Here is a 23,654-nt window from a genome sequence, read left to right as displayed (position 1 = left end):
AAATAAACTCAGAATCCATGATCACATCTGTTTATGGAACTACTTTCTTCCCATTAGGGATTTAAGTCTCAGTGCCTGAATGTACTTTAAGCTTGGGTTGTTTTGCACTGCGCTATAAAAATAAATTGGAATGAGGCTGGCTTTTAATGCTACAGTTTACTTTATGCTGTGTTTTTCAAACAACGAAACATAAAGCTGAGCAAAATATACTCACTTATTGAATAAACTTAATATCTCAATTATAGTACAAATTATATTTATAACCATAGGTTATCTTTAAAGATCATTTCTTCTTTCATTTATACTAATTTTTCTTTTAGCTTATTAAGTTGACATATTCTTTTTAAAAGAATCAAATCTAAATTGATCCATTGTCTCACAGTGTTTAATTTTGTAGTTTTAATGCCTTATAATTGGTCTGTGATTTACACTGTATAAATTATTTTCAAATAGTTTAATGATAATTATAATACAATGTGATTCTAAGAGTAATGTGAGGATATCATGACAAATCACATAAAAATAATAAATATCTATAGTGACAGGGACATGACAATACAAGAAAAACAAACTATACCTCTCTAGAAATAAATATATACATGCTAAACATCTAGGGAGATGGGGTGATATGTTTTATGGGCCACTCATAAAAATGTGAGAAATACCAAACTGAGTTATCTTAATAGACTCTTTATTAGTTCCATCCAGAAATGACATCAATGAGCAATTTATAGATCTGTGGTTGCCAATAAATGTTGACTATTAAATACATTTATTTAATTGCCCAGCCCCCCAAAACCCAAAACCAAAAAACATCTTTTGAAAAATCACAAGACCTTTTCTCACCCACAATGGATTTGTTGTGTAACATGTGCCAGGCAAGGTGCTAGGCAGAGAATGGGGAGCACACGGTGACCTTGAGGTAAGTGCTGCATAAAGGGCACTCGGTTCCACTAAAACAAGGCTATTTCAACTCAGTGAGGATTTAGGTAGCACGTGATATTTCAGGACACTTTAAATCCCCCCGTTTCTTTCGCTGCCTATGTAGCAATCTGAATACTTCACGAATATGTATTTTTAAAATTTTAAATGTATCATTTTCCAAGAAAATTATATCTGCAGGTTCTCCAATGGCAGATAGAAATTATTTTAAAATGCATATGTAGTGTGAACATATACAGGTTTTTTGTCTGATCATATTTTCCCCTAAACAATACAGTGCAGCAACTATTTACACAGCATTTACATTGTATTAGGTATTATAAGTACTCTAGAGATGATTTAAAGTATAGGGGCGAGTATGCATGTATTGTCTGCAAATATTATATCATTTTATGTAAGTTTTTGAGTATTTGAGCATCTGTGAATTTTAGTGTCGGTGGGGAGTTCTGGAACCAATTCCCTGTAGATACTGAGGGGTGAGTTTATGTCCTGGCTTGTATGGTCTGTTTTAAAAATTTGTTTCTAGTTTTTATTTTCTCAATTTAAGTCACTTATTTTTACTATAACTGCATTGTGTTAATGGCGTTTTGTAATCTCTGTTCCACTACTATGTACATCCATTACTCAAATGTCCCCTGCACGCAAATGCAATCCTAAAATGTATCTAGAATTTTTTCCTGTCTCCTAAAAGCCAGCTTCCAAGGTCTGATTTACTGTCTCAGGTCTTACCCTTACTGTAAGAATTGACTCTGCAAAATGTTTGTCTTTTCAAAGGAAATCTTTAATCCTTTCCCACTGGGACATAGCCTTCTCTCTTTGTGTTCCACATTATAATCATGAAGAATAAACTTAATATTTAAATAAAAGATATTTATAATAAATTGGTTACTTCATGTGATCTGTTCAGTGTTGCCTATTATTACAACATTTTATTTTCTTTTTTCTTTTATTCTATATTTGGGCTGACATATTTAGGAGAAAACCTACAATACAATGATGTCTACATCACAAAATTCTCTAATTTTTTATTTTTTATTTTTTTTGAAAAAGGGTCTTACTGTTTGGCTGAGGTGGTCCTGGAACTCACAAGTAGTTGGGATCATAGGAATGCAGCACCATGCCCCACCTAAATCTCTTTCCTATATTCTAGATAATACATCAAATACTATTTTTGAAGATTAAAATCAATTTACTCATTTGGCACAACTGAAGTCATATGCCTAATTTTATGAATTTACCTTGGTGTCTAAATCCTAGGATTCTACATTTTTTCCTAACAGCTTTATGGAATCAGAGTTTAAATACCAAAAAGCTCCATTATTGTAATTCTAAAGTCCAATGATGTTTATCAAATTATAAATTTGTGACACCATAACTATAATCCAGATTGAGAATATTCTCTTTACTCCAAAAAATATTGCAGCTATTTGTCATCAATTTTCACTTCTGCCACCCACCATAAGTAACTACTAACCTACTTTCTGACTGGATAGATCTTTCTGTTTTAGACATTGCATGTAAATGGAATTATAAAATAAGTATTCTTTTGCGTCTGTTTTTTTTTTCATATAGCATAATGTTTTGGGGTTCATCCATGTTAATGTGTCTAGCTCCTTTTTTAATTGTTGAATAGTATTCCATTGAATGCATGTGCCACATTTGTTTGTATATGTAGTATATACATATGTGCATTGCTTATAGTTTTATGCTATTAAAAGTGGTGTTGCTGTGAGCATTCACTTATGACTTTTCCATATGTTTTCTTTTCTCTCTGGTAATTAGCTGGAAGTAAAAGGGCTAATTTTATTTTAAATACATATTTAACTTTTTAAGAAAATGCCAGAGTATTTCTAAAGTAACTTTACCATCTTGTATTCCCAACCAGCAATGTACAAGAGTTCCATTTTCTCCATATTCTTGCTCAGACTTGCCTTTTCTAGTAGCCATTGTGTGGGTATAGAGTGAGAGCTCATTGCAACTTTAATTTGTATTTAACAATGAACTTTGTTCAGCATCTTTGCATATGCTTATTAGCTATTCATGTATCTTTGGTGAAGTGCCTATTCAAACTTCTGCCCACTTAATTTGGTGGCAGGGTGTGTGCTGGGAATCAAACCAGGAGTGTTTAGCCACTAAGCAACATTCCTAGACCTTTTTATTTTTTATTTTGAGACAGGATCTCACTATGTTGCTGAGGCTGGTTTTGAAGTTGCCATCCTTCTGCCTTAGCCTCCCCATCGCTGGGATTACAAATGTGTGCCACCATGCCTGGCAAATGTTTGTCCACTTAAATTGGATTATTTTATTATTGGGTTGTAAGAGTTCTTAAATATATTCTAGATAGAACTCCTTTATCAGTTATATAAATGCAATACCCATTACTTGTTTTTATAATGTTATCTTGTGAAGAACACAGTTTTAAATTTTTGATGAAATCGAAAACTATCAATGTTTTCTCTTCTGTATGATGCTTCTTGGTGTCATATCTAAGAAATGACATTAGAAATTAAAAATCCCAAATTAGAAATATCTTTTCTTCAGTTTTTTTTAATGAAAATTTTTAGTTCTTACATTTACTTCTACTGTCCATTTTGACTTTATTTTTGCTTATAACGTAAGGTAAGGTTCCAACTTCTTTTTAAATTTTTTTGGCTTTGTCCCAGCCTTGTTTGTTGCCCCAGCTGAGACTAATTGTTCAAACAATATATTCTTTTAAAATATTCTTTTCCTATCAAGTTGCCTTGGCATCTTGGTCAAAAATCAATTGACCACAGATGTTTAGTGATTTTGTCTGGACTTTGTATTGTGTCCAATTGAACTATGTGTTTGTCATTATACCAAACCAGTATTATCATGGTTACTGTATCTTTATTGTCACTTTTGAAATAAGATACTGTAACTCCTCCAACATTACTTTTTATAAAAAATTCTATTTAGCTATTATAGGTCCTTTGCATTTCTTTAAAATTGTCATGATTACCATATTAAGTTCTACCAAAAATAAACAAAATAGAAAGAAAACTTTGTTGTCTTCCTAGGAACTAACTAAATATGAAGATAAGTTTGGGAATAGTTGGTATCTTATAAATATTAAGTATTGCAATTGAAACAACTCATTTTTGCGTAAAGATGTTCCCTAATTTGTCTTAGGAACATCTTGCTGTTTTCAATGCACAAGTCTCACACTGCTTTTCCAAAATGATTTTTCCTAAATATTTTTATTTTTTAATGCTTTTACTAACATAATCACTTTTAATTTCATTTTCATATTTTCATTGCTATATAGAAACACTATTTATTTTGTATGATGGCTTTGTACCCAGTAACTCTGCTAAACTTGCTTATTTGTCTATTCCTTAATGTGTCCTACATATAAGATCAATTCTGAATAAGGAAAGTTTTTATTTTTTTCTAATCTATATTCCTTTAATTTCTTTTTCTTGGAGTAGCACACTGCTAGAACATTTTTTCCATGTTTAAAGAAGTAATAAGAGTGAACATTTCAATCTCAAGAGATTAATGGTTTGTCTATTAAGGATAATGTGAGTTTTAAGTTGTACATAGATGCCCTTTATCAACTTGAGTAAATTCCCTTTTATATTTGTATTATTGGAAGTATTTTTCCCTTATGGTGTTGAATTTTGTTAAATCCCTTTTCTGCTTTTTTTTTTTTTGAGATGATTATATATTAGTTGTCCTTTATTCTATAAAATTATATAACATTAATTGATTTTTAGATGTTAAAGCAATCTTGGTGTATTGGTATAAATTCTACTAAGTTATATTGTATACTCTTTTTTATATGTTCCTAGAGGATTCAGTTTGCTAACATTTTCTTAATTAAATTGATATAATTAAATTGATATAATTTCTTATATCTGCTCATGAGAAATATTGATCTGTACTATTTTTTTTCTAACATCTTTTTCTATCTTTGGTATCAGGGTTATACTGACTATAAATACCCAAGGAAGCATCTCCTCCTTCTTTATTTTCTGAAAAATTTTGTGCATCATTGTTGCTATTTCTTCTTTAAGTATTCACCTAGGAAGCCATAAGGACCAAGGTTCTTCTTTATGGGCAAAAAATTTTTTTTAATTGCCAAGTCAATAATTCTTATAGGTATACTTATATAATCTACTTCTTCAGTTAGTTTTGGTTTTATATTTTTCTTTCTAGATTTTCAATTTCATTTTTTTTCTAATTTTTGGCATAAAATTATCCATAATATTCACTTACATTTTAAAGTCTATGGAGTCAATTGTGATACCCTCTTTTTCATTCCTAGGTTTGGCAATTTGTCATTCTCTGCCGTTTTCCTAACAGGGAGTTGTTTACTTGTTTGTTTGTTTGGTTTCATTGTATTTATTGATTTTGTCAACCTTTGAAAACAACCAGTTTTGGGTTTTATTGATTTTCTCTATTTTTCTATTTTTCATTTCAATCATTTCTGCTCTGTTGTTTAATTTTGTCCTACCTATGCTTGTTTTAGATTTAATTTGTTCTTCTTTATTCTAGTTTCTAAATATGGAATCTTTGACTATTGATCTGAGACCCTCCTTCTTTCCTCATAAGCATCCAAAACAATGAATTACCCTCTGAGCACTGCTTTCCCAGTATATTATAAATTTTGACATGTTATTCTTTTATTTAATATAATTCAAAATACCTTACAATTTCTCCTTTTATTTCTTCTTGGACTCATGGGTATTTATTTATAAGAGAGACATTTAATTTCAAATATATGAATAGTTTCCAAATTTCTTGTTTAAAAATTTTATTTTTATCATAGTCTGTGAATATAATTTAAAATGACTCACTATCATTTTTAAATTTACTGAGACTTCTTTTTTGATCTAGGATACAGCCTACCCCTGAGAATGTTCTGCACGTGCTTGAGAAGAATGTGTATTTTCTTGTTTAAACTTTATCATAGGTTAGTACTAACTTCAGTTCCAGGAAAGCACACCAGTATTTATCCATAGCTTCATTTGTTTACTTACCCATAGCTCCATTTCATCTCCCTTCTTTTTGCTATTATGGTTGTACATATGTTTTTGTATGTTGTAAACCAAACAATATAGTTCTTCATTATTATTCTTTACCATCTTTTGTGTTTTTTAAATGAAATTAAGAGAATAAATGATTTATATCATTGTATAATATTTCATATGTCTTTGTTTACTCCTAGATTTTCCATTTTGATACTCTTCAGTCCTCAGGTGAACTTAAATTACTGTCTAATGTAATTCCTTTCATCCTGATGGACTTTATTTAGCATTTCTTCTGAGGCAAATCCACTAACAACACACTCTCCTGTCTTTCTTTACATGGAAATGCATTTTTTTGTCTTGATGCTTGAAGAATAAATACTTTTGTTGTAGATGAAATTCTTGGTTTATCGTTTTACTTTTCTTCCAGGATTTATATACATTATCCCATTGTCTTCTAATCTTCATTATTTCCTATTAGATATTAATCATTAGTTATTTTGTGGGTATTCTGCACATGATGAATAAAGTTTCTCTTCACTATTTTCAAGGTTCCTCTCTCTGTTTTTAAGTAGTTTGATTGGACTGTGTCCAGGTATATATCTCTTTGTTTTTTATCTTTACAAGACTTTGTTGAAGTTAGATCTGTGAATTATTTTCTTTCTCATAAATTTTAGCCATTATATCACTAAATAAATAACTTCCTTGCTCTTTCTCCTGGGAATCCTATTAAAAATGTGCATGCTTGACTATGTTCCATAGATTGATTTTTCTTCAATCTGTTTTACTTGCTGAACTTCAGATTTGATAATTTCCATTGATTTATCTCCCAGATCACTGGTTGTTTCTTTTTCCATCTCTAATCTAGATATAGAGTAAAAATATCAGAGTCTGTCTAGCAAATTTTTCACTTCAATTTATATATTTTCAACTTTAAAGCTTGTCTTTTAATAATTTTATATAGTTTCTATTTCATGATTTAGATTAAGTCATTGCCATCAGATATTTCTTTGATTTATAAAACATAATTTTCTTTCATTCTTTCAAATATCCATATTGTCTGTTTTGATTTCTTTTTCTGCTGAGTTTAATATCTAAGCCCTGTTAGGGTCAGTTTCTACTGACTGTCCCTCCTCCGCACGGAGTAACAGTAGGCCCCACATTTCTGCTTTATGCATTTCATGTACTTTCTTTGTTGAACATCTTTCAAACTTCCCCATCATCACCTCAGGTTTCTTCTTTTGTTGCTTTAGCTTACCTAATTCTAGGAATCTAACTCTCCTTAGATTACAACCACTAATGTCTCAGGTTTTTAAAATTCTTAGTACTATTTTTGGCTTAGCATCCCAGTGGCCACACTTATTACCATATAGGTTGCGTTTAGTTGGTAATTTGGGCAGAGACTGTCATCAAATACTGATCCCTTATGATTTCTACCCTCTGATCTGTGTATTGATTGAGTAGCAATTTAAGGTTCAGGAAGTTTTCAGGTTTACTTCATCTTTTAATTTAAACTAGATCCTGTTGGGGCTTCTTTGCACATACCTGCAATTTCTTAGTCAGTTGACATCCAGGAAGGAGAACTTATCTAGCCTTTCTCTAGTTCTCTCACTTTTAGGATCTCTCCTTTACTTTTAAAGTTAGTTCATCACTCAGCTGTTACATAGAGAGATCCACCCATGGAGCAGAAGGGACCACAGGGGTTCATAACAAGTTCTTTGTAACCCTGCAGGATGGATTTCAAACCCTGCACATAGTAGCAGGAAGGAGTTTATTAGCAGGGAAAGGAAAAATGAAAAAGAGGCACTGTCAAGGGAGAAAGAGTGGGTCCTCTCAGAGAGGAGAGGGTCAATTTGACCCCTCATCATCCAGTTTTATTTTGGGTTCTCAGGGAAATTTCCAGAGTCTTACCCAGGTCCACTTCCTGTCGTTTCACTCACAGCAGGATTGCATCAGACTTCCAAGTCCCCACTGTGCATGGTCTAACACCCCGTGCAGGAGAAATTTTACTATTATAATGACATGCTAAAGATCTAAAGGCAACCCAGGGTTACTTTGGTTTGGGCTGACTGGTTCTAATTGGAACTTGTTCTTATGGATTTTCTGGTTGGTGGGCTTTGCTTCTGATTATTCTGTCTTCCTGAGTTCTGAAATCTGGTCTGCATAAAGGTCACAGAAGTCCCCGCTTCATGGTAACTTGTATTTATTTTTATTGGCAGGGAGGAACATGTGAGCCTGCATTTCTTCTAAAAGATAAAAGGTTATTTGCTGAGAAATGCACCATATCCTATTGATTTAGGCAAGGGCAGGGCCAGATTGGCCTTAGGTAAATTGACTTTTTAAAAAAAAAAAGCATGTGGGCTTCAGCACAGTAGACCCAGTCTATAGAATTTCCTCCTAACCTCATGTTCCCACTGCTCACATCTGTCTGCTACCTGTCAATCCCAACTAGGATTGCAACCTCAAGATAGAAGCTTTGGGTTTTCCTTCTATCTCCAACCACGTTTGTTACTTATATTGACCACACCTCTGAGTGTGAGATTTCATACTTCTTTCCAAACCTCAGGCCACAGGGGGCCTTTGGATTTCATCACCAAGACCTTTCTGGTAAAACTACCATTCCTACTGATCAAGACGGTCTTAACATGTTCACAACTTGAATAAACTTTGTGAGCTTTTATTGCCTCTAGGCCAGGGCTTCCTTTTTCCTAGAGCTTTTATTTAAAAAAAAAAAGAAAGAAAGAAAGAAAGAAAAGAAAAGAAATTGTAAATCCATTCTCCATCCCTTTAAGAGGTAAATCTTCTCCCAGAATCTTGCCAGTTGAAAAGCCAAGAATGTTTTTTTCAAGGATTTAGGAGCCAGGTCTTTAAAATGCAATAATACACATAGTAAATGTGAAGAATATCATGAAGACAGATTCTAGTCTATGCACAACTTTAATAAATGCCAATTAGCAAACAGAATGATCTGATCTCATTGACCAACCTCCACCCTGAGGTCCTTTAACTTTTCCTCTAGCTCACCCCAGTGCCTTAAAAACTCCTACCTTTTGTTTCAGCAGAGTTGTGTTTGGTTTCAACAGAGTTGTGTTCAGTTTATCTCCCTCTTTTCAAGAGTATTGAATTAATTCTTCCTATTAAATTCTGTCCAGTGCAATTCTTTTTAACACAGTCAAGCTGAAGATATGACAATGTCTATGAGCAAGAATGCTGCAGATTCTCCCTGCTCTTTACCTGAAGCTGGACAGATTTTCATGAATAAATGTTAATCAATTTGTTGTTTGGCTCTGGTTGGTTTCCAGAGCCTGGAATGGTTATTTCTGACAATTTGTCTGATGTTATACTTACTTGTTGGGGGAAGGATTTACTGACCTTTTGATTTTGCTGTAGCCACCTTCCAACATTGTCACAAATTTGAATTCCAACCTCATTGCCAGAAAGCATTTTGTTGGTCTTTCATACACCTGGAAATCATTGTGCAATTTTTTGCTGAATACGAATCATTTATTAAAAAAAGAAAAATGTATTCCCATAACATTACTCGTATTTCATTGTATTTTACTACACAAAGGAGAATCTTACTATAGCTTTACTGTATTTTCTCTTAATTTCTCTTTATTTTGTTTGATGAAAAATTTCTTCCAAGCTAGTTTACACTTTTCTTTCTTTCTCCTTTTCCCATGTATTAATTTTTTACACTCTTAATATATTTGTCAAATGACTTTTAAAAAGTTTAGCTGAATTTTCTTCACTGATTATTATTGTTTACCAGAACATTTATATTTCCAGAAAGAGTTAAGCTCGTTGGCAAAATATGACTTTATTTTTAATTTTCAGCCCAGGTTGAGGTGCTGATCCACCAAATGCCAGTCTTTTATCCTCCCAAGTAGGAAAATGGTACATGAATAATTACACTTCTCAAGATCTTTTGTCTCTTTATGAATTAAGTCCATTGCCTGCCATGCTCCTCGGTTGACATGCATGAAGGTGAATTATACACAAGGAACGGTGGTGGATAAATCCACCCCCAAATTCCTCTGTAAATCTTGACTTTTCCCACTTAAGCTCAGTGATTTATTTTCATTCCAACATTTAACCTTCCTGAGTATTTTACTGTTTGATCCAATAATTCATACGTATCTGCTTTAAAATTTTTCTGACCTACTTTTAGAATGTTATTTTTGATAATTTTACCAATATCTTTCCCAATACTTACATTCTTCCATATTTTATGTGTGGATAGACACACATATATATATATATATAAATAAACATTCATTATTGTAAAGCTATGGCAAGGATAGGCTATAATTTGTCCCTATTTCCTAAAAGGAGAAAATTGAGACATGAAGAATTTAAGAAGCATGTTAATATCATCATCATCATCACCATCAGTAATAATAATAATAATAATAATAATAACAAGGTAATATCTATTTGTCACTTGCTGTATGCCAAGAAGTGTTTTAAGGGTGTTACTTTAATGAGTTTTTAGCATTTAAGGTAGCACTGTGAAGCCGAGACTTCAATTATCACCATTTTGTAAGCAAAAAGAATGTTAGAAAGTCTCAAGATTACCTGTAATAACATAAAACTGATTTGTACGGTTCTCCCACGCTTAACCTGTGTCGGGTATTGTTTCAAGATCTTTATATTTTTAACATATTAAAATAATACAGTTAAAATTATCAAATAAAATCCAATAGCTATTGTTATGGTCATCCTCATAGTGCAGATGGCTAAAATAAAGCATGCAGATGCTAAACTACTTTTTTATATTCATATAGCTGATAAGTGATCAGTCTGGGATTAGAGCCCCTCGCCCTATTTCTCTAGAGAGAGTGGAAGCTGGTATTTAAATTCTGGTCACTTTGAATCAGAGTCTTTGCATTACCACCACATTCAACTGCCTTGCAGACAAACTGCACATGCGTTTTTATTAGAATTATTGAGTTTGGGATTATAAAAGAATTCAGAAGTGACCATCTTAGGAAAAATCTATTTTGCATCTATTGAAAAATCCTCTCCAAAATATTAACAAGTTTTTCTGTAGGCTTTATTTGAAAAATTCTAATACAAGATATACTAACTCAAGTAGAAAGTTATTCTGGTTTGAGTTAATATTATTGGAAAGTACTTTCCTCTGTCGTGATGAAATTTGGACTCCTATAGATGCAACCATAATCCTTTGAGCCTGAATTGTCCCTCTGAAGTCACAGATATGTTTACTTTCTTTTCCCCATTATAGCCCTTTAGACGTATTAAATAAAGCTTTTTTAAAAAAAAATCTTCTATGGTTTCCAGTTTCTTGAGAGACCTACATCTAGCACAGTTCCGAGTTTCCTTCCCATATTACTTTCTCCCCTTGGGAACAAATAAATTTACAAATGGTCTGCCTGCACCATGAAGCATAATACACACATTTCAGGTGTGTTCTGAGTATTATAGGAGAGAGCAGGGCTAAAACTTTCCATTTCATTCCTGGAAATAGCATAAGTAATAGTAGAAATTTTCTGTTCTTAATTATTATAACCATGTTACTTTAGACAATTTACCTTGATTCTCTATGCCTCAGTTTCCTCCTTAGTCAAATAAGAATGATAATTATGCCTACTTTGTTGAGTTGATATGAGAATCATGTATGATCGTGGAGTTAAACATTTAGAAAACTGCCTAGTACATAAGTTTAAGACTGGAAACTGAAGGGAACATTACTTTAAAATTCAGGCACTTATTTTGTACAGCCTTGACATTATAAAGAGAGAAATATGATGTCCACATTTCAAAGGCACTTTCGTTTAAAATTCTAGGTTTTATATTTCTTGTGAACTGACCAATTGCATTTGATTTTGGAAAATCTTACATCATTTCACACTGCGGATTTATAATTAAATAATGTAAGAAAAAATCCTTGAGCCTTTTTCAAAGCTGGTTCTGAAATTTCTTCTATCCCTTTCTTTCCTAATTTAGGTTTATCCAGTTCAATATTTTGGAACCCTGACTGTGTCTTCCAGGTTCCTGATTTTCTGCCCAAGATCCATGTCACATGTGCCTGTGAGAAGCCTTCCTCCCATCAGTGTTGTCAACCAGGCCATTGATGGAATGTGAAGTAGAATAGAATCAGAGAAAGAGCCTGCAGCCACTCGTCAGAGGACTCCTGTGGAGTCATTTACATAGTTAGGAATCCAGCTAGCAGTACTCACACCCAGAACATTTCTTAATTTTGTTCATAAGGACAGTTTGGGAGACTTTTTGCAAGAGGCTTGTTTAATTCCAAATGCCTATCATCAATTTATGTAGCATCACCGGCTTATTCTATTTTTAAGAAGGAAACAGATGAAATAAGCTTAGTGGAGTGCAATTGTTCTCAGAGAACCTGTGCTGATTCTGAGTAATTACAGTCTTCTTCTATAAGGGCTCTCAGAAATCTTTTGAAGAATCACTTATATAATCTAACTAGGCATTAATAGTAACAGGCCTTTTGTATTTTAAGATACATTTCTGTTTCTTTTTTGGAAGTTGAGACTTTTTTTCCTGTCACCAACCTTGTCTCCACCATTAACTGCCAAGACAGATAATGATGGCTTGGAAAATCTGATTTACAAATTCATAGTTTTGAGATTCAATTTTTCAGGGTCTCAATACTCGAAGCATTTACAGATATCCCTCACTATCACCCCATTTAGTTTGGTTTCAATTACTCTTCCCTGATGCTTTTCTAGCCCTCGCCAGTTGAAAGTCCCTCTTGACAAAAAATGGAAACAAAATCTGCTGTTCATCACTGACCTCAAGTTGGTAACTTCCTTTGCATTCTTGCTAAAAATAAATGTGAGTTTGGTACTTCTCTAATAGTCTTTTCATTTCTCATATACCTATTCTTTCTGACTTTAGTCTTCCATACCATTCTCTTAGGTCTAATGTATCTGTATATTGGCCCAAGTACTGACATTTGTGTACATTTAATGATTTCTTCAATAAATATACGTTGAGTCCTGAGCTGGGGAGCAGCTCAGCAGTAGAGTGCTTGCTTAGCGACATGAAGCCTTGGGTGTGATTGTGTGTGTGCGTACCTATATCTATATATCTATCTCTATAGCCTGTTACTTTCCAGGCACTATTGTAGACACTGAGGATACATTGGTGCATGAAATGGACATATTCCTTGTCTTAGAGTTCCATATCTGGTATAAATCTTTATTTACCAAATTTATCTCCTCATTTTTTTTCCACCTAAGGACACTTTTCTTTAACATGCTCAGTTTTTTAATATTAAGCATCATCTTATCCTTTCGGGAGACATTTTTCAATTAGAGTGTTGGACTCTTGAAAGAATCATCAGTGTCTCCCCCTAAAATTTCTTGAAGTCAGACCTCTCAACATCCATATCAATATCACACATTTTCCCCTCACATTTCTCTCCCACAGTGTTTCCATTCTTTTGTAAAGCTGAAGAGCAATGTAGAAACAAGTGGTTTTGTCATAATTCATGCTTATGCTGAGTGTAAGTTTTAGATTTTTTATGTCTCATTTCTTTTTCATTATTCCTTTATGCATGGATTTTTTTCATGGATTTATTATATCACCTAGATATTTTGCCAAGTCATAAGAGGTTTATTAAGAATAGATTCAAATGTGGGTTAAGAAGCTTTCTCTCTTCTGCATGTGATCATACTTTTATTACTAATTTAAAATTTTGTTGCATTCTAGGAATAACCCTGCACTAGTCTGTGTCATTCTTGTTATATGGACATGGAGTATGTTGCAGTTTCCACTTGACCTGGCAGGTAAATGTCTTGAAAATTGTGCAAAGAAATAGCAAATTAAAGCTCTTGATTACAATCTATGCTAATGCTAACGAGGTAATTGAGAGAATTATCATTTTGACATCCCAGAGTTAGTTCCAGTTCAGCTTAGGAGGAAAGTAGATGGGTAGATGAAAATTCAGGAAAGCTATGAGTGGATCCACTTTTGTGTAGAATGAGCTAAAGATAGTTCATTGGATAATCACAACTTAATATTCACTAAAATAATGGTTTCACCATTTATGATCTGTAAAACTTGCTGAAAATTTGTTAGCATGTCTGTGCCTCAGTTTCTTCAACCATGAAATAGAATAATAATCATGGTAGGTGGGGTTGATGGATCTTATGATGAAGATAAAGTTTGTAAGATGTTTAGCAAATTGCTAGCATAAAAGTAGTATCTCTTTGATATTTGTAAGGATTATTTTTGTTCCTTTGTCAGAGCCATGTGTTAGGAGAATAATAGAAGTTTCAGGGCCACAAACGGAAAATTAAAATTTTTCTCCATAGTAGCCCTTGTAATGCCATTTAATTTGACTTTAATAAAGATATAGACCTTAAAGATGTGGTAAGAAGTAAACTCTTTCCTGGGAAGTTCATAGTAGTGAACCCAATATGGTACCCACTTGCCACATGTGGCAAATTTAAATTAAATTTAAGTAAAACTATAGGTTCATTCCTAAATCACACTAGCAACATCTCAAGTGCTCAAATGCCACATGTGGTTACCATATTGGATAGCAAAGATGTGAGAATTTTTACCATCATAGAAAGTTCAACTGGACAGTGTTGACATGAAGCCACACCATAATTTCTGGGCAAACTGGAGTTTTGATTTTGAAGTTCTCTTGGATACCTCTTTACTTTGGAGAAATTCTGGAATTTAATCATTACATTTTTCTTAGTCTGGATTTGTTTTTTTTTTTTTTTTTTTTTTTTTTTTTTTTGTTTTTTGACACTCTACCTGCTGGCCTCAGGGTTAGAATGAATCCTTAGGACAGGGATATTTACCTTTTTTCTGTATCTTTTTTGGTTCACTTTGATAAGCTCAGATAATTGAGAGCATTTTAGATCTTAGTTTCCACTTTCTAAAAAATCTTGTCATCAGAATAGATGAAAAGAGTTGCTGGGGCTTTTTCAAAATACCAAAAGCCTAATTACTGATTAATAATGACAAATATAAGGGCTGAGAATATAGCTCAGTTTGTACAGTGCTTGCCTGTCAAGCACAAGGCCCTGGGTTCAATCCCCAGCACCACAAAAATAATAATAATAATAATAATAATAATAATAATAACAACAACAACATATATGCTAACACACACACACACACACACACACACACACAGACTTTGTTAGTATGCCTTAGAAGGTACACAATCCTCATTAATCAGCTGATAGAATATTGGCTGGTCAGCTGATCCACTGATAGAATATTCAGGACTCTCACTTTAAGTATCTAGTAATACCTTAAGGCCTTCTGGGAGCCACTTCCTGACCCTTACTTCTTAGGAAAGACTGTTATTGATCTTATGTTGGTTTTTCTTTTGTCATTCACTAGGCTTATCCTCACCCTCTCATATCTTGTGGTTTATAGCCTTGCTAAGAAACTTTTTATTTAAGAAAGAAATTTTGTAAACTTTCAGGGGTGATAATGTTATGCAGCTGTTAGAAAAACAAAGACCAAATGTTACTTCTGACTAAATCACTATTGTATTTTCCAACAAACAGTACATTATGTTCACCCATATCAAAGCAGCTTCATAATATTTGCAGGCTCTAGTAGACGAAGGCATTCTTTGTTGAAAACTCCAAATGGAAGGCTTCATTATTATAAAAGGATTATTTTCTGCCCTTGACCCTGAATTAAATTTACATTTTAGAAATTAAAACAAAAAGCTTCATCGGTTGATTGGACCTCCTTTTGTACAACTGGAAAATCGGTAATTATATCCAGTCTTTCTAGTAAACTGTGAAACAAAAGCATAAGAAATTAGGACAAAATAAAATAACAATGGCATTTATTTGGACTCTCCCCTATTAGAAAAATGTGTTTGACATGAATTAAATTTGAATTTGATTATAAGCACTTGGGTTTTCACAGCACAGTCTACACATATGACTGAGTGAGAAAGCAAATAGGTAGATACTAATGAGACACTCCAGAATGATCTGACTCAGGTACGCTTTGTCAGATTTAACAGTCACGTCAGCCACTCGTTATTCCAAAAGAAAGACTGAAAGAGTAAAGAGAAGCGGGGGTACCATTCTAATTAAAACAAAATGAACCAATGAGTAGAGATAGATCCCTGTCCTCACACAAATTGTTATCCCAGTTTTCAAATGAAGAAACTGAGGCAGCCCCAAGAAATAATTTGGTCAGCATCTTGCAGCCAGGTCCACAGAATGAGGCCTCAAGTCCACTTCTGAACTGCCTTCCTACAGTGTAGGCCTCAAAGACATGCACGGTAGTCTCCTTTATTCTGTATTCTCTATTTAACATTCTATTTAACTGAAGCTTCCTTAGAGTGAGAACTAGAGGATGATTTGAAAATGTTTTAAGTTAATGAAAACCATGTGCGGGAGTGTGAGGGAGCTTTCACCTGTCCCACCCATAATTAAGTTAGAGTCATTTCCCACCAATTACTAGTGGAGGACCCATTGTTATTGACTTGTCTGATTTCATCTCTCTTACATTTCCACATTTAAGAGAGGTTCGCTAATGGGTCTGTCTCATGTTTTCAGTACAGCACGTCGTGTGCCCCTTGTCTGTGACAGCGCGGGGATTTGTCAGCCTGTTCTTCTGCCAGTACAGTGCCGATTTGTGGAACATCGGAATCAGCATCTTCATACAAGATGGGCCGTTCCTCATTGTGCGACTCATACTGATGACCTATTTCAAAGTGATAAATCAAATGCTGGTGTTCTTTGCCGTGAAGAATTTCCTCGTGGTGGTGTTGCACCTCTATCGCCTGGTGGTGTTGGCATTGGGAGTCCGTGCTTCCTTGAGGCATCAGTCAGAGGGCCCCAAGCCACAGCACAGTTACCAGGCTCCACCCTCTGAGAGTGGGCTCAGGGACTGGGATTGTGGGTCAAAGGAGGGCCTGGCTATTCCTCTGCAGGCCTCCCCGGTCACCTCCGACGACTCCCATCTGACACCATAGTTATTTATTCCCAGAAGCATACAGCTACAAGTTTTGACTCTTGGATTCTCTTTACAGACATGTTCTCCCTCTTCTTTTCTCCCCATCTTGGCATATAATAATTTTCAAAGAAACAACATGAAAATGTGATCTTAAGTCAAAGCAGAAGAATTTTCTTTTTTCGACAGAATGGAAGGAGCTTTGATTAGGGGCTATGGCTACAACTTCCATGTGATGGTATCAGATGTTATAGTTGTTCAATGGCTAAGTGATTTGTTTGTGTTGAACTGTTTGAAAAGCTATGGACAGGGTTGCCGTGACATGCCCTGGAAAGATTTAGTGCAGACAAACTGTCGCGGCTGTTACCTGAAAATATAGAAGCTTTGAACTTTGGCTCCATTGTCAGACTATCTCGTCTAATCTTTTCCGCAATGTCCCTCTGACATCAAAAAATGTACATTCAGTGAATGCAGAACAAATGAGGGAAAAGTGCCTTTAAAATTACCTCATTGTGGGCTGGAAGCAGTGAAAAATCTCTGCCCAGCTTCCATATCATAGAGAGCCGTATTCATCGCTGCACAGGCCTTCCCAGGAAAATCATTTTTCTAGGCTGATGTGGTATTCTGTCATGGCGCATATGCTCTTACAGAAATTTTATTGCTTTTGGCTTGGGTACTACAAAATTCACAGCAAGCCGTTTCGGTTACGTATCTACTGGTTGCAAGGCAGGAAATACTGGTAAAATGCTAGCACAGTCACAATTTCCACTCCGAATACGATTTGCAGTATTCATCAATGTTTTTCTGAACCCACTTCACCGTTTTCTATATTGCCAAGTCGCATCATGTGAGCTGAAGCAGGGAAGCTCGGGAGCCGTGAATAAAGGTGTTTCGGACCCTTAAGTGTTACCATGGTTTCTGGTGTCTGCCAGCAGCCGCAAACATAACTGCAGCTCCTTCGAACTACCACCACTGAAAATGACTGGCTTTGGTCTCCCGAGTGGGGATGGAAGGTTGCATCATCCCCACCCACTGGCCTTGATGAACACTGGCGGCAGTCGCAACTTGCCCCTGCATCGTGGGAATCAGGAAATGCAGTCCTTTTGCCCACATTGGGACTTCGTTTTTCCACTATTAAAATAGCCATTCTTTCCCTTTATATATCTCTGTATTCTAGATGAACCTTTTAAAGTGATTGTTGCATTTAAAGATATAGTGTAAAATTTTACTTGGTCGTATAGCAATAATTATTTGAAGCAAACAATTCCAAAACCGTTCTTTGAGGGTTCAAAGCATAATTCTTCCTATGCTAGTATGCTCAGGAATTCAAAGGGACACTTAAGGCAGAGTGTGCACTTAATTGGTTGTTATATGTTGACAACTGACAATTTTATGTACAAATCTCTGTGTGACATGATATCCATTTAAATAATTTGATAAAAGGTTTTATAGACACTTTCTGGTTTTATGCTGACCAATGTATATTTTCCAATAAATTCTATTTCTTTTCTTCCTTGTGCTTCTATTTTTAACCACATGATTGTAAAATTATACATGAACAGAATACACATTTATAATTTTGCACAATAATTTTATACAAGTTAAGATCAGGAAATTATATTTATATGAAATACAGAACTTGACAACTTTTAAGGGCATGTTATTTAAATTGCTTAGCAATGGAAAGCAAAATAATAACTGCTATTTATAAAAATGCCTCAGCAGAATCTGTTTCTATGTTGACTATTTTATGTTGAATACTTTCTTCCACAACATGTATGTGCTGCTTATTATTGCAGATTTGCCCATGGCATACTTTTCATGTTTTAATTTTTTTCTTCCAGCAAAACAAACATTGAGCCTCTAAAAATAGATAAAGTATAAAGTAGTACGGCTGTTGCGAAGATATTTTTAAGTGCTTTCAAATCCGAGACTTGGCTGGGTTTCTGAATGAGTTTCTAGTGTTTAAATAAAGTATTTTGTAATTAGCACTCCTCCAAAGGCCTGGGAAAGAAAAAGCCTGTCCAAAAATCTGGTTTTATTTAGAGTGCCAGGAAGTCAAAGAGCACCAGGACCATCTAGGCAATTAATGGTGGCAAAAATAGATACACGCTTTGCAAGTTTTCCCAGGAAAATCTGCTAAGGCCGGCCTTTGTTAACCTAATTGCCAATACGCCCACTCCTGTAGACTGGCTGCTTTTGCAGTAGGGAAAATAAATCTATATTTGTTTAGTTAATTTAAAAAGAGCCCTAAGTCCAGGTTTTATCACTGATGAAAAGTTAAAAATTTATTCATTTAACGGTATATTTTTATTGTAAACTGCTAAACATTGTAATGTTTGAAAACTTCCAAGTGTTTGCTGTACAGTAGCTAGACGTCACTTATTTCCCATATGTTGACATCCTGGAACTTGTTTCCAGTTTATTTCTAATAAGATAACCCTCTCACATCATCTATATAGTGTGACACAAGTTGTGTTGTCTCCCAACCCCAGACATACAGCACATTCCAATTCCCAACCACTGAAGAAAGGGGTTTATTTGTTGTTGCAGCTGTGGTTGACATTGTTGTTATTTAATGGTTTGACTAAAGTTCAATCAAATGTCCTTCCTACAAACACCATTTGTAAGAAAACCACAGCTTATCTGTTTTAATGATACTGTGCAGAAACACACCTCATTACATCTTCTGTGTTTTCTTTGCCCTTTTTTTGGATGAATCTCAGATGACACGATGGCATAGTAAGATTAGTAAACTGTTTTTATTTTTTTCTTTAATTATTCTGTTAAATCTTATTTAAGCTGTTAAGTGAAAACAAAATAAAAACTTGAATTGATCAAAAACGTCCTTTCTAATTTTTCAGTGAAGAGTCTTAGACAAATTCACCAGTTGGCTCTGTTGTTCCACTAAACCTTATATAGCCATAAAGATACAGCCAAGAAATAACAGAATTCACTATTGTTACATTAGGTGTTAACTTGTTATTCAGTAGAAACTTTCCAGAGCTCTGGGTTGGCAAGAATTGGAGATGCACACTCTAGATAATTTCTACCAGGTTTCAGAGTTGAACATTGATGCTTATCATCTTTGACATTTAATATTGATAACTCTTAACCAGTTCTCCTGTTAAAAGAGAGAAAAAAAATTGCAAGATCCAGGCTTCCATCTTCATTCCATCTACTCCAAGCAAGGCTAGTTAAAACATTCTGCAGAGCCTCAGAGATGAAAAAGAAAAACCTGTCTTGAATTACAACAAAAAAAAGAAATTTATTTTTAATTCCACACTACTTTTTACTTAAGGGACATTCTGATTTGCTCTCAGAAATATCTGATTAGGTGTTAAACCAGGCAGCTGGAAGAGTTGTACAGTTTGGAAGCTTCAAATAACTTTCTGTATGATGAGAATAACTAAACAATGTTTGAAAAATTAACTGTTGCACCTTATATTTTATAGGCTTTCATCCTCAGAATCTTTCTTACTGGAATACTGTATATTTTCTCTGAGTATTTATATTTATACTATTTTGCTATGATTGAGCTTTGTACTTTGTTATATACATTAAAAGAGTGTGTACAATTTATCTCAATGTCTATTTTTTGCCTACTTTTCAATGTCTTTGTTCTCTACTGTAATTCATTTCCTTTATGGTTTTTAAGCTCTGGCTTAAAAAATAACTGATCTATTTAGAATATGATTAAAGTGGCATTTCAAACCAGTGAGGAAAGAATGACCAATTTTATAAATGATGTTGAGAAATTTTGTAATCCATCTGGAAAAAATAAAGTTAGATTTTTATCTCATGCAGTATATAGAGATAAATTCCAGATGGATTAAAGATCTTGATGCAAAATGAAAACTATAAATATTAGAAGAAAATATGGAATGTGTCTTTAGTGTTCGGGGAATGGCAAAGGTCTTCTGAAGCAAGCCTTAACATTCATAAGCTACAAAAGAATAGACTGGCAAATTTTCCTACATAATTGTTTAAAATTTATGAGTAGCAAAAGTATTTATATCACTACTATTTTCTTTTCTGGAGAAAAATGTCAGTGCAATCAGATGAGAAGTGAGAAAGACAGAAATTGGAAATAAGGATCCAAATGTATAATTTATTTATATAAGGTTGAACATAAAAAGGTACATAAAACCTAAGTAATTATTTAATCGCTAACCTGACATCACTCAAAAATCAATAGTTTTTCTAGATACAAACATAACATAGAATATATATTTGGAGAAGAGATTTCCTTTACTAAGGTGAAATAAAACTATAAAATACATACAAATAAACTTAATCAATATGTAAGATCTATATAAAAAAACTTTAAAATTGTTCTGGGAGTCATGAATAATTTAACAAATACGTACATTCTATTGGAGAGTAGTAAGAAGCCATGACATTTTAAGAAGCATCAGTTTCTACCTAGTTGATCTATAAATTTAACATGATCTTCATAAGTTGATCAATAAGATTTTAATTTTCTGATTCTAAAAGCTTCATGATAAAATAAGTGTGAAAGCATAGCTGGAAAATAGTAGTAGAAAAAAAAAGACAGAGCTTTCAATATATTTAAATATATTATAGAGTTACAGTAACCAAGAGAATTGGGTTCTAGCACATGAATAGGTGGGCGAAAAAACAAAGTCATCATAATAAAGTTCATAAGCTAAATTACATAAAGGATTCCCAACATGACAGGGGTTGACTACTATAAATTATTTAAATGATTTAGGTATTGGAAATATCAAATTATACCTTGACCTCAATCTTCATGTCCAAAATATTTCCATATGGATAAAATAATTAAACACTCAAAATTTTTTTTAAAAATCTTTGTTTTATAATTGCAATGATCAGAATGCTTTTTAAATCAGTTATGAATCAGTAAAGTATAGAAGACTTAACAATCTCTGCTCACTGAAAAATTTAGCTTAATAACAATACCATAAATGAACTCAAAAGCTGAACAACAAACTGGGTAAATATATTTGTACAAAATATTTCTAAGCATTAGTTTTCTTAATGAACCAATAGTTTTTACAAATAAGAAAAGTAAAAACCTATTGAAAAATTAACCAAAAAAGTATATGATTTACTACAAAAGGAATAAAGAAATGCAAATCAAACCACAGTGAAATACCATTTTTCAAATGTGACTCGAATACAAGGTAACCGTTTTTCATTTATTGTATTGTTAAAGATTTGCAAGTGTTTTCATACTGCTGTATCAGAGGGGACTCAAGGGAAGCAGGCATTCTTAGACACAGTTGGTCAGGGTTTACATCCTCACTGACTGTGGGTTGGTATACCCTCACAAAAGTAGGTTGGTATAACTCCTTTGGAAGACAATTTGGCAATACAATCCAAAGGTAAAAAATACATTTATCATCTGACCTAGCAACGCAACAGAATATACGTGTGCAAGTATGTTTGCACAGAGCTATTCAGTATTTTCCATAGTAGCAGTATATGGGATCCATCAATGGGTCATAGTTATATAATGGAATCTCTGTACTATGAAGTACATTCATAAGTGCTGATAGAGAACAATTGCTTAAACAGTTTTTTAGATAAAGCTAAGGACAGAAAACAAGTCAGTGTGTTGCTCTTTTTGTAAATGTTATTTATACCTTTATAAGTGGTTAATAAAAATATGAAATGATGCTTAAATTTCTAGTGATTGTGCCTTTTTTTCTTTTTTTCACTTTTATGCTTTTTATAGCTTGTTTTATAATTTTTCTAACTTTAAAAGCAATTAAGTAAAAAGATACCTCAACAACTTATAAACTTTCCGTGAACCTATTGCCATATATATAGACTCTTTGAAATCATTTTGCAAATAAAGTAAAAACATCATTAATTATTTTACCAGGAAGATAGAGACTTTGCCATTGTAACTAAGGACGGTCATCTGGAATGTTGGATACCTCAAGGGTTTAGGTCATGTCCAATTTTGCTTGCCTTAAAAAGCATCAAGTATTAGGAAAAGGGAATCATGACTAGATTTGTAAGAACACAGAAAAATCAAATTGACCAAAAAGAGTTGTTGAGTCCTTCCTGATGAGTACCATGGAGACAATTGGCAACTGTCACTCTGACCCTTCCTCATTCACTGACATTTATGGAGCCAAGAAAACAAACCATAGAGGAATTTAACTTTGAATTACATAGTCTAACTCATTTCCCCAGGAGAGACTGAGGACCAAATGTAGCCCTGAAAGAAAAAAAGACTTCAGAAAGAATCTATGCATCCATTTCCAAATCCATATTCAAAATCCATCTAAGTTATGTATGTAAATATTTTAATTGTGTCAAATATTTTCTAAATGTACAATTGATTGTTTAAGTGATCAAATGGGTCATATGCAAATCCGATCAAATTACTGAAGAAAACAAAAAATTTCTAAACCAACCATATGTCAGATACCACATAGTCTTTGTATCCAAACTAAGAATTTTGGCCAAGGAAAATTGGATCTACAAGACAAAATATGTTTTCTCTGTGGATGCTGGTGTTCAGCTTCTGCCAAATGCATAGCTGGAAAATTCAGATGGTTGTGATTCTGGAATCTTGGGGATTGTTTCTACCTTCTGGCAAAAAATGTTCTCCTCCATTATTCAAGGTTCCCATATGACCTAAGTGACAGCTAACAGCTGGGTCAAAGCTATAATTATTTCATCAGCTGTCACCATTTCAACTAATTCTTATAACTAGTGGTTTTTATTGATATCTCTAAACCCCCCACCCGCTGCCTCTTTTTTGGACTTCAAACC

At 33.7% G+C, this 23,654-nt stretch overlaps 1 protein-coding gene across 1 annotated transcript in view; it reads left to right on the top strand.

Moving 5' to 3' along the window:
• Tmem26 (transmembrane protein 26) overlaps positions 1-20,442 on the top strand; it is a 44,662-nt gene extending 24,220 nt beyond the window's left edge. The window contains exons 5-6 of the mRNA XM_047553203.1: positions 13,641-13,717; positions 16,481-20,442. Coding sequence (XP_047409159.1) covers positions 13,641-13,717; positions 16,481-16,899 — 496 coding nt within the window. The 3' untranslated portion in view covers positions 16,900-20,442. The remainder of the gene's footprint in view (positions 1-13,640; positions 13,718-16,480) is intronic.
• The last annotated feature ends 3,212 nt before the right edge of the window (positions 20,443-23,654 follow it).

The sequence above is a fragment of the Sciurus carolinensis genome, chromosome 5 (genome assembly GCF_902686445.1).
Source record: "Sciurus carolinensis chromosome 5, mSciCar1.2, whole genome shotgun sequence".
Classification (NCBI taxonomy): Eukaryota; Metazoa; Chordata; class Mammalia; order Rodentia; family Sciuridae; genus Sciurus; species Sciurus carolinensis.
Note: the sequence above shows the minus strand (reverse complement) of the source record. Positions and strands in the feature narration are given on the sequence as shown.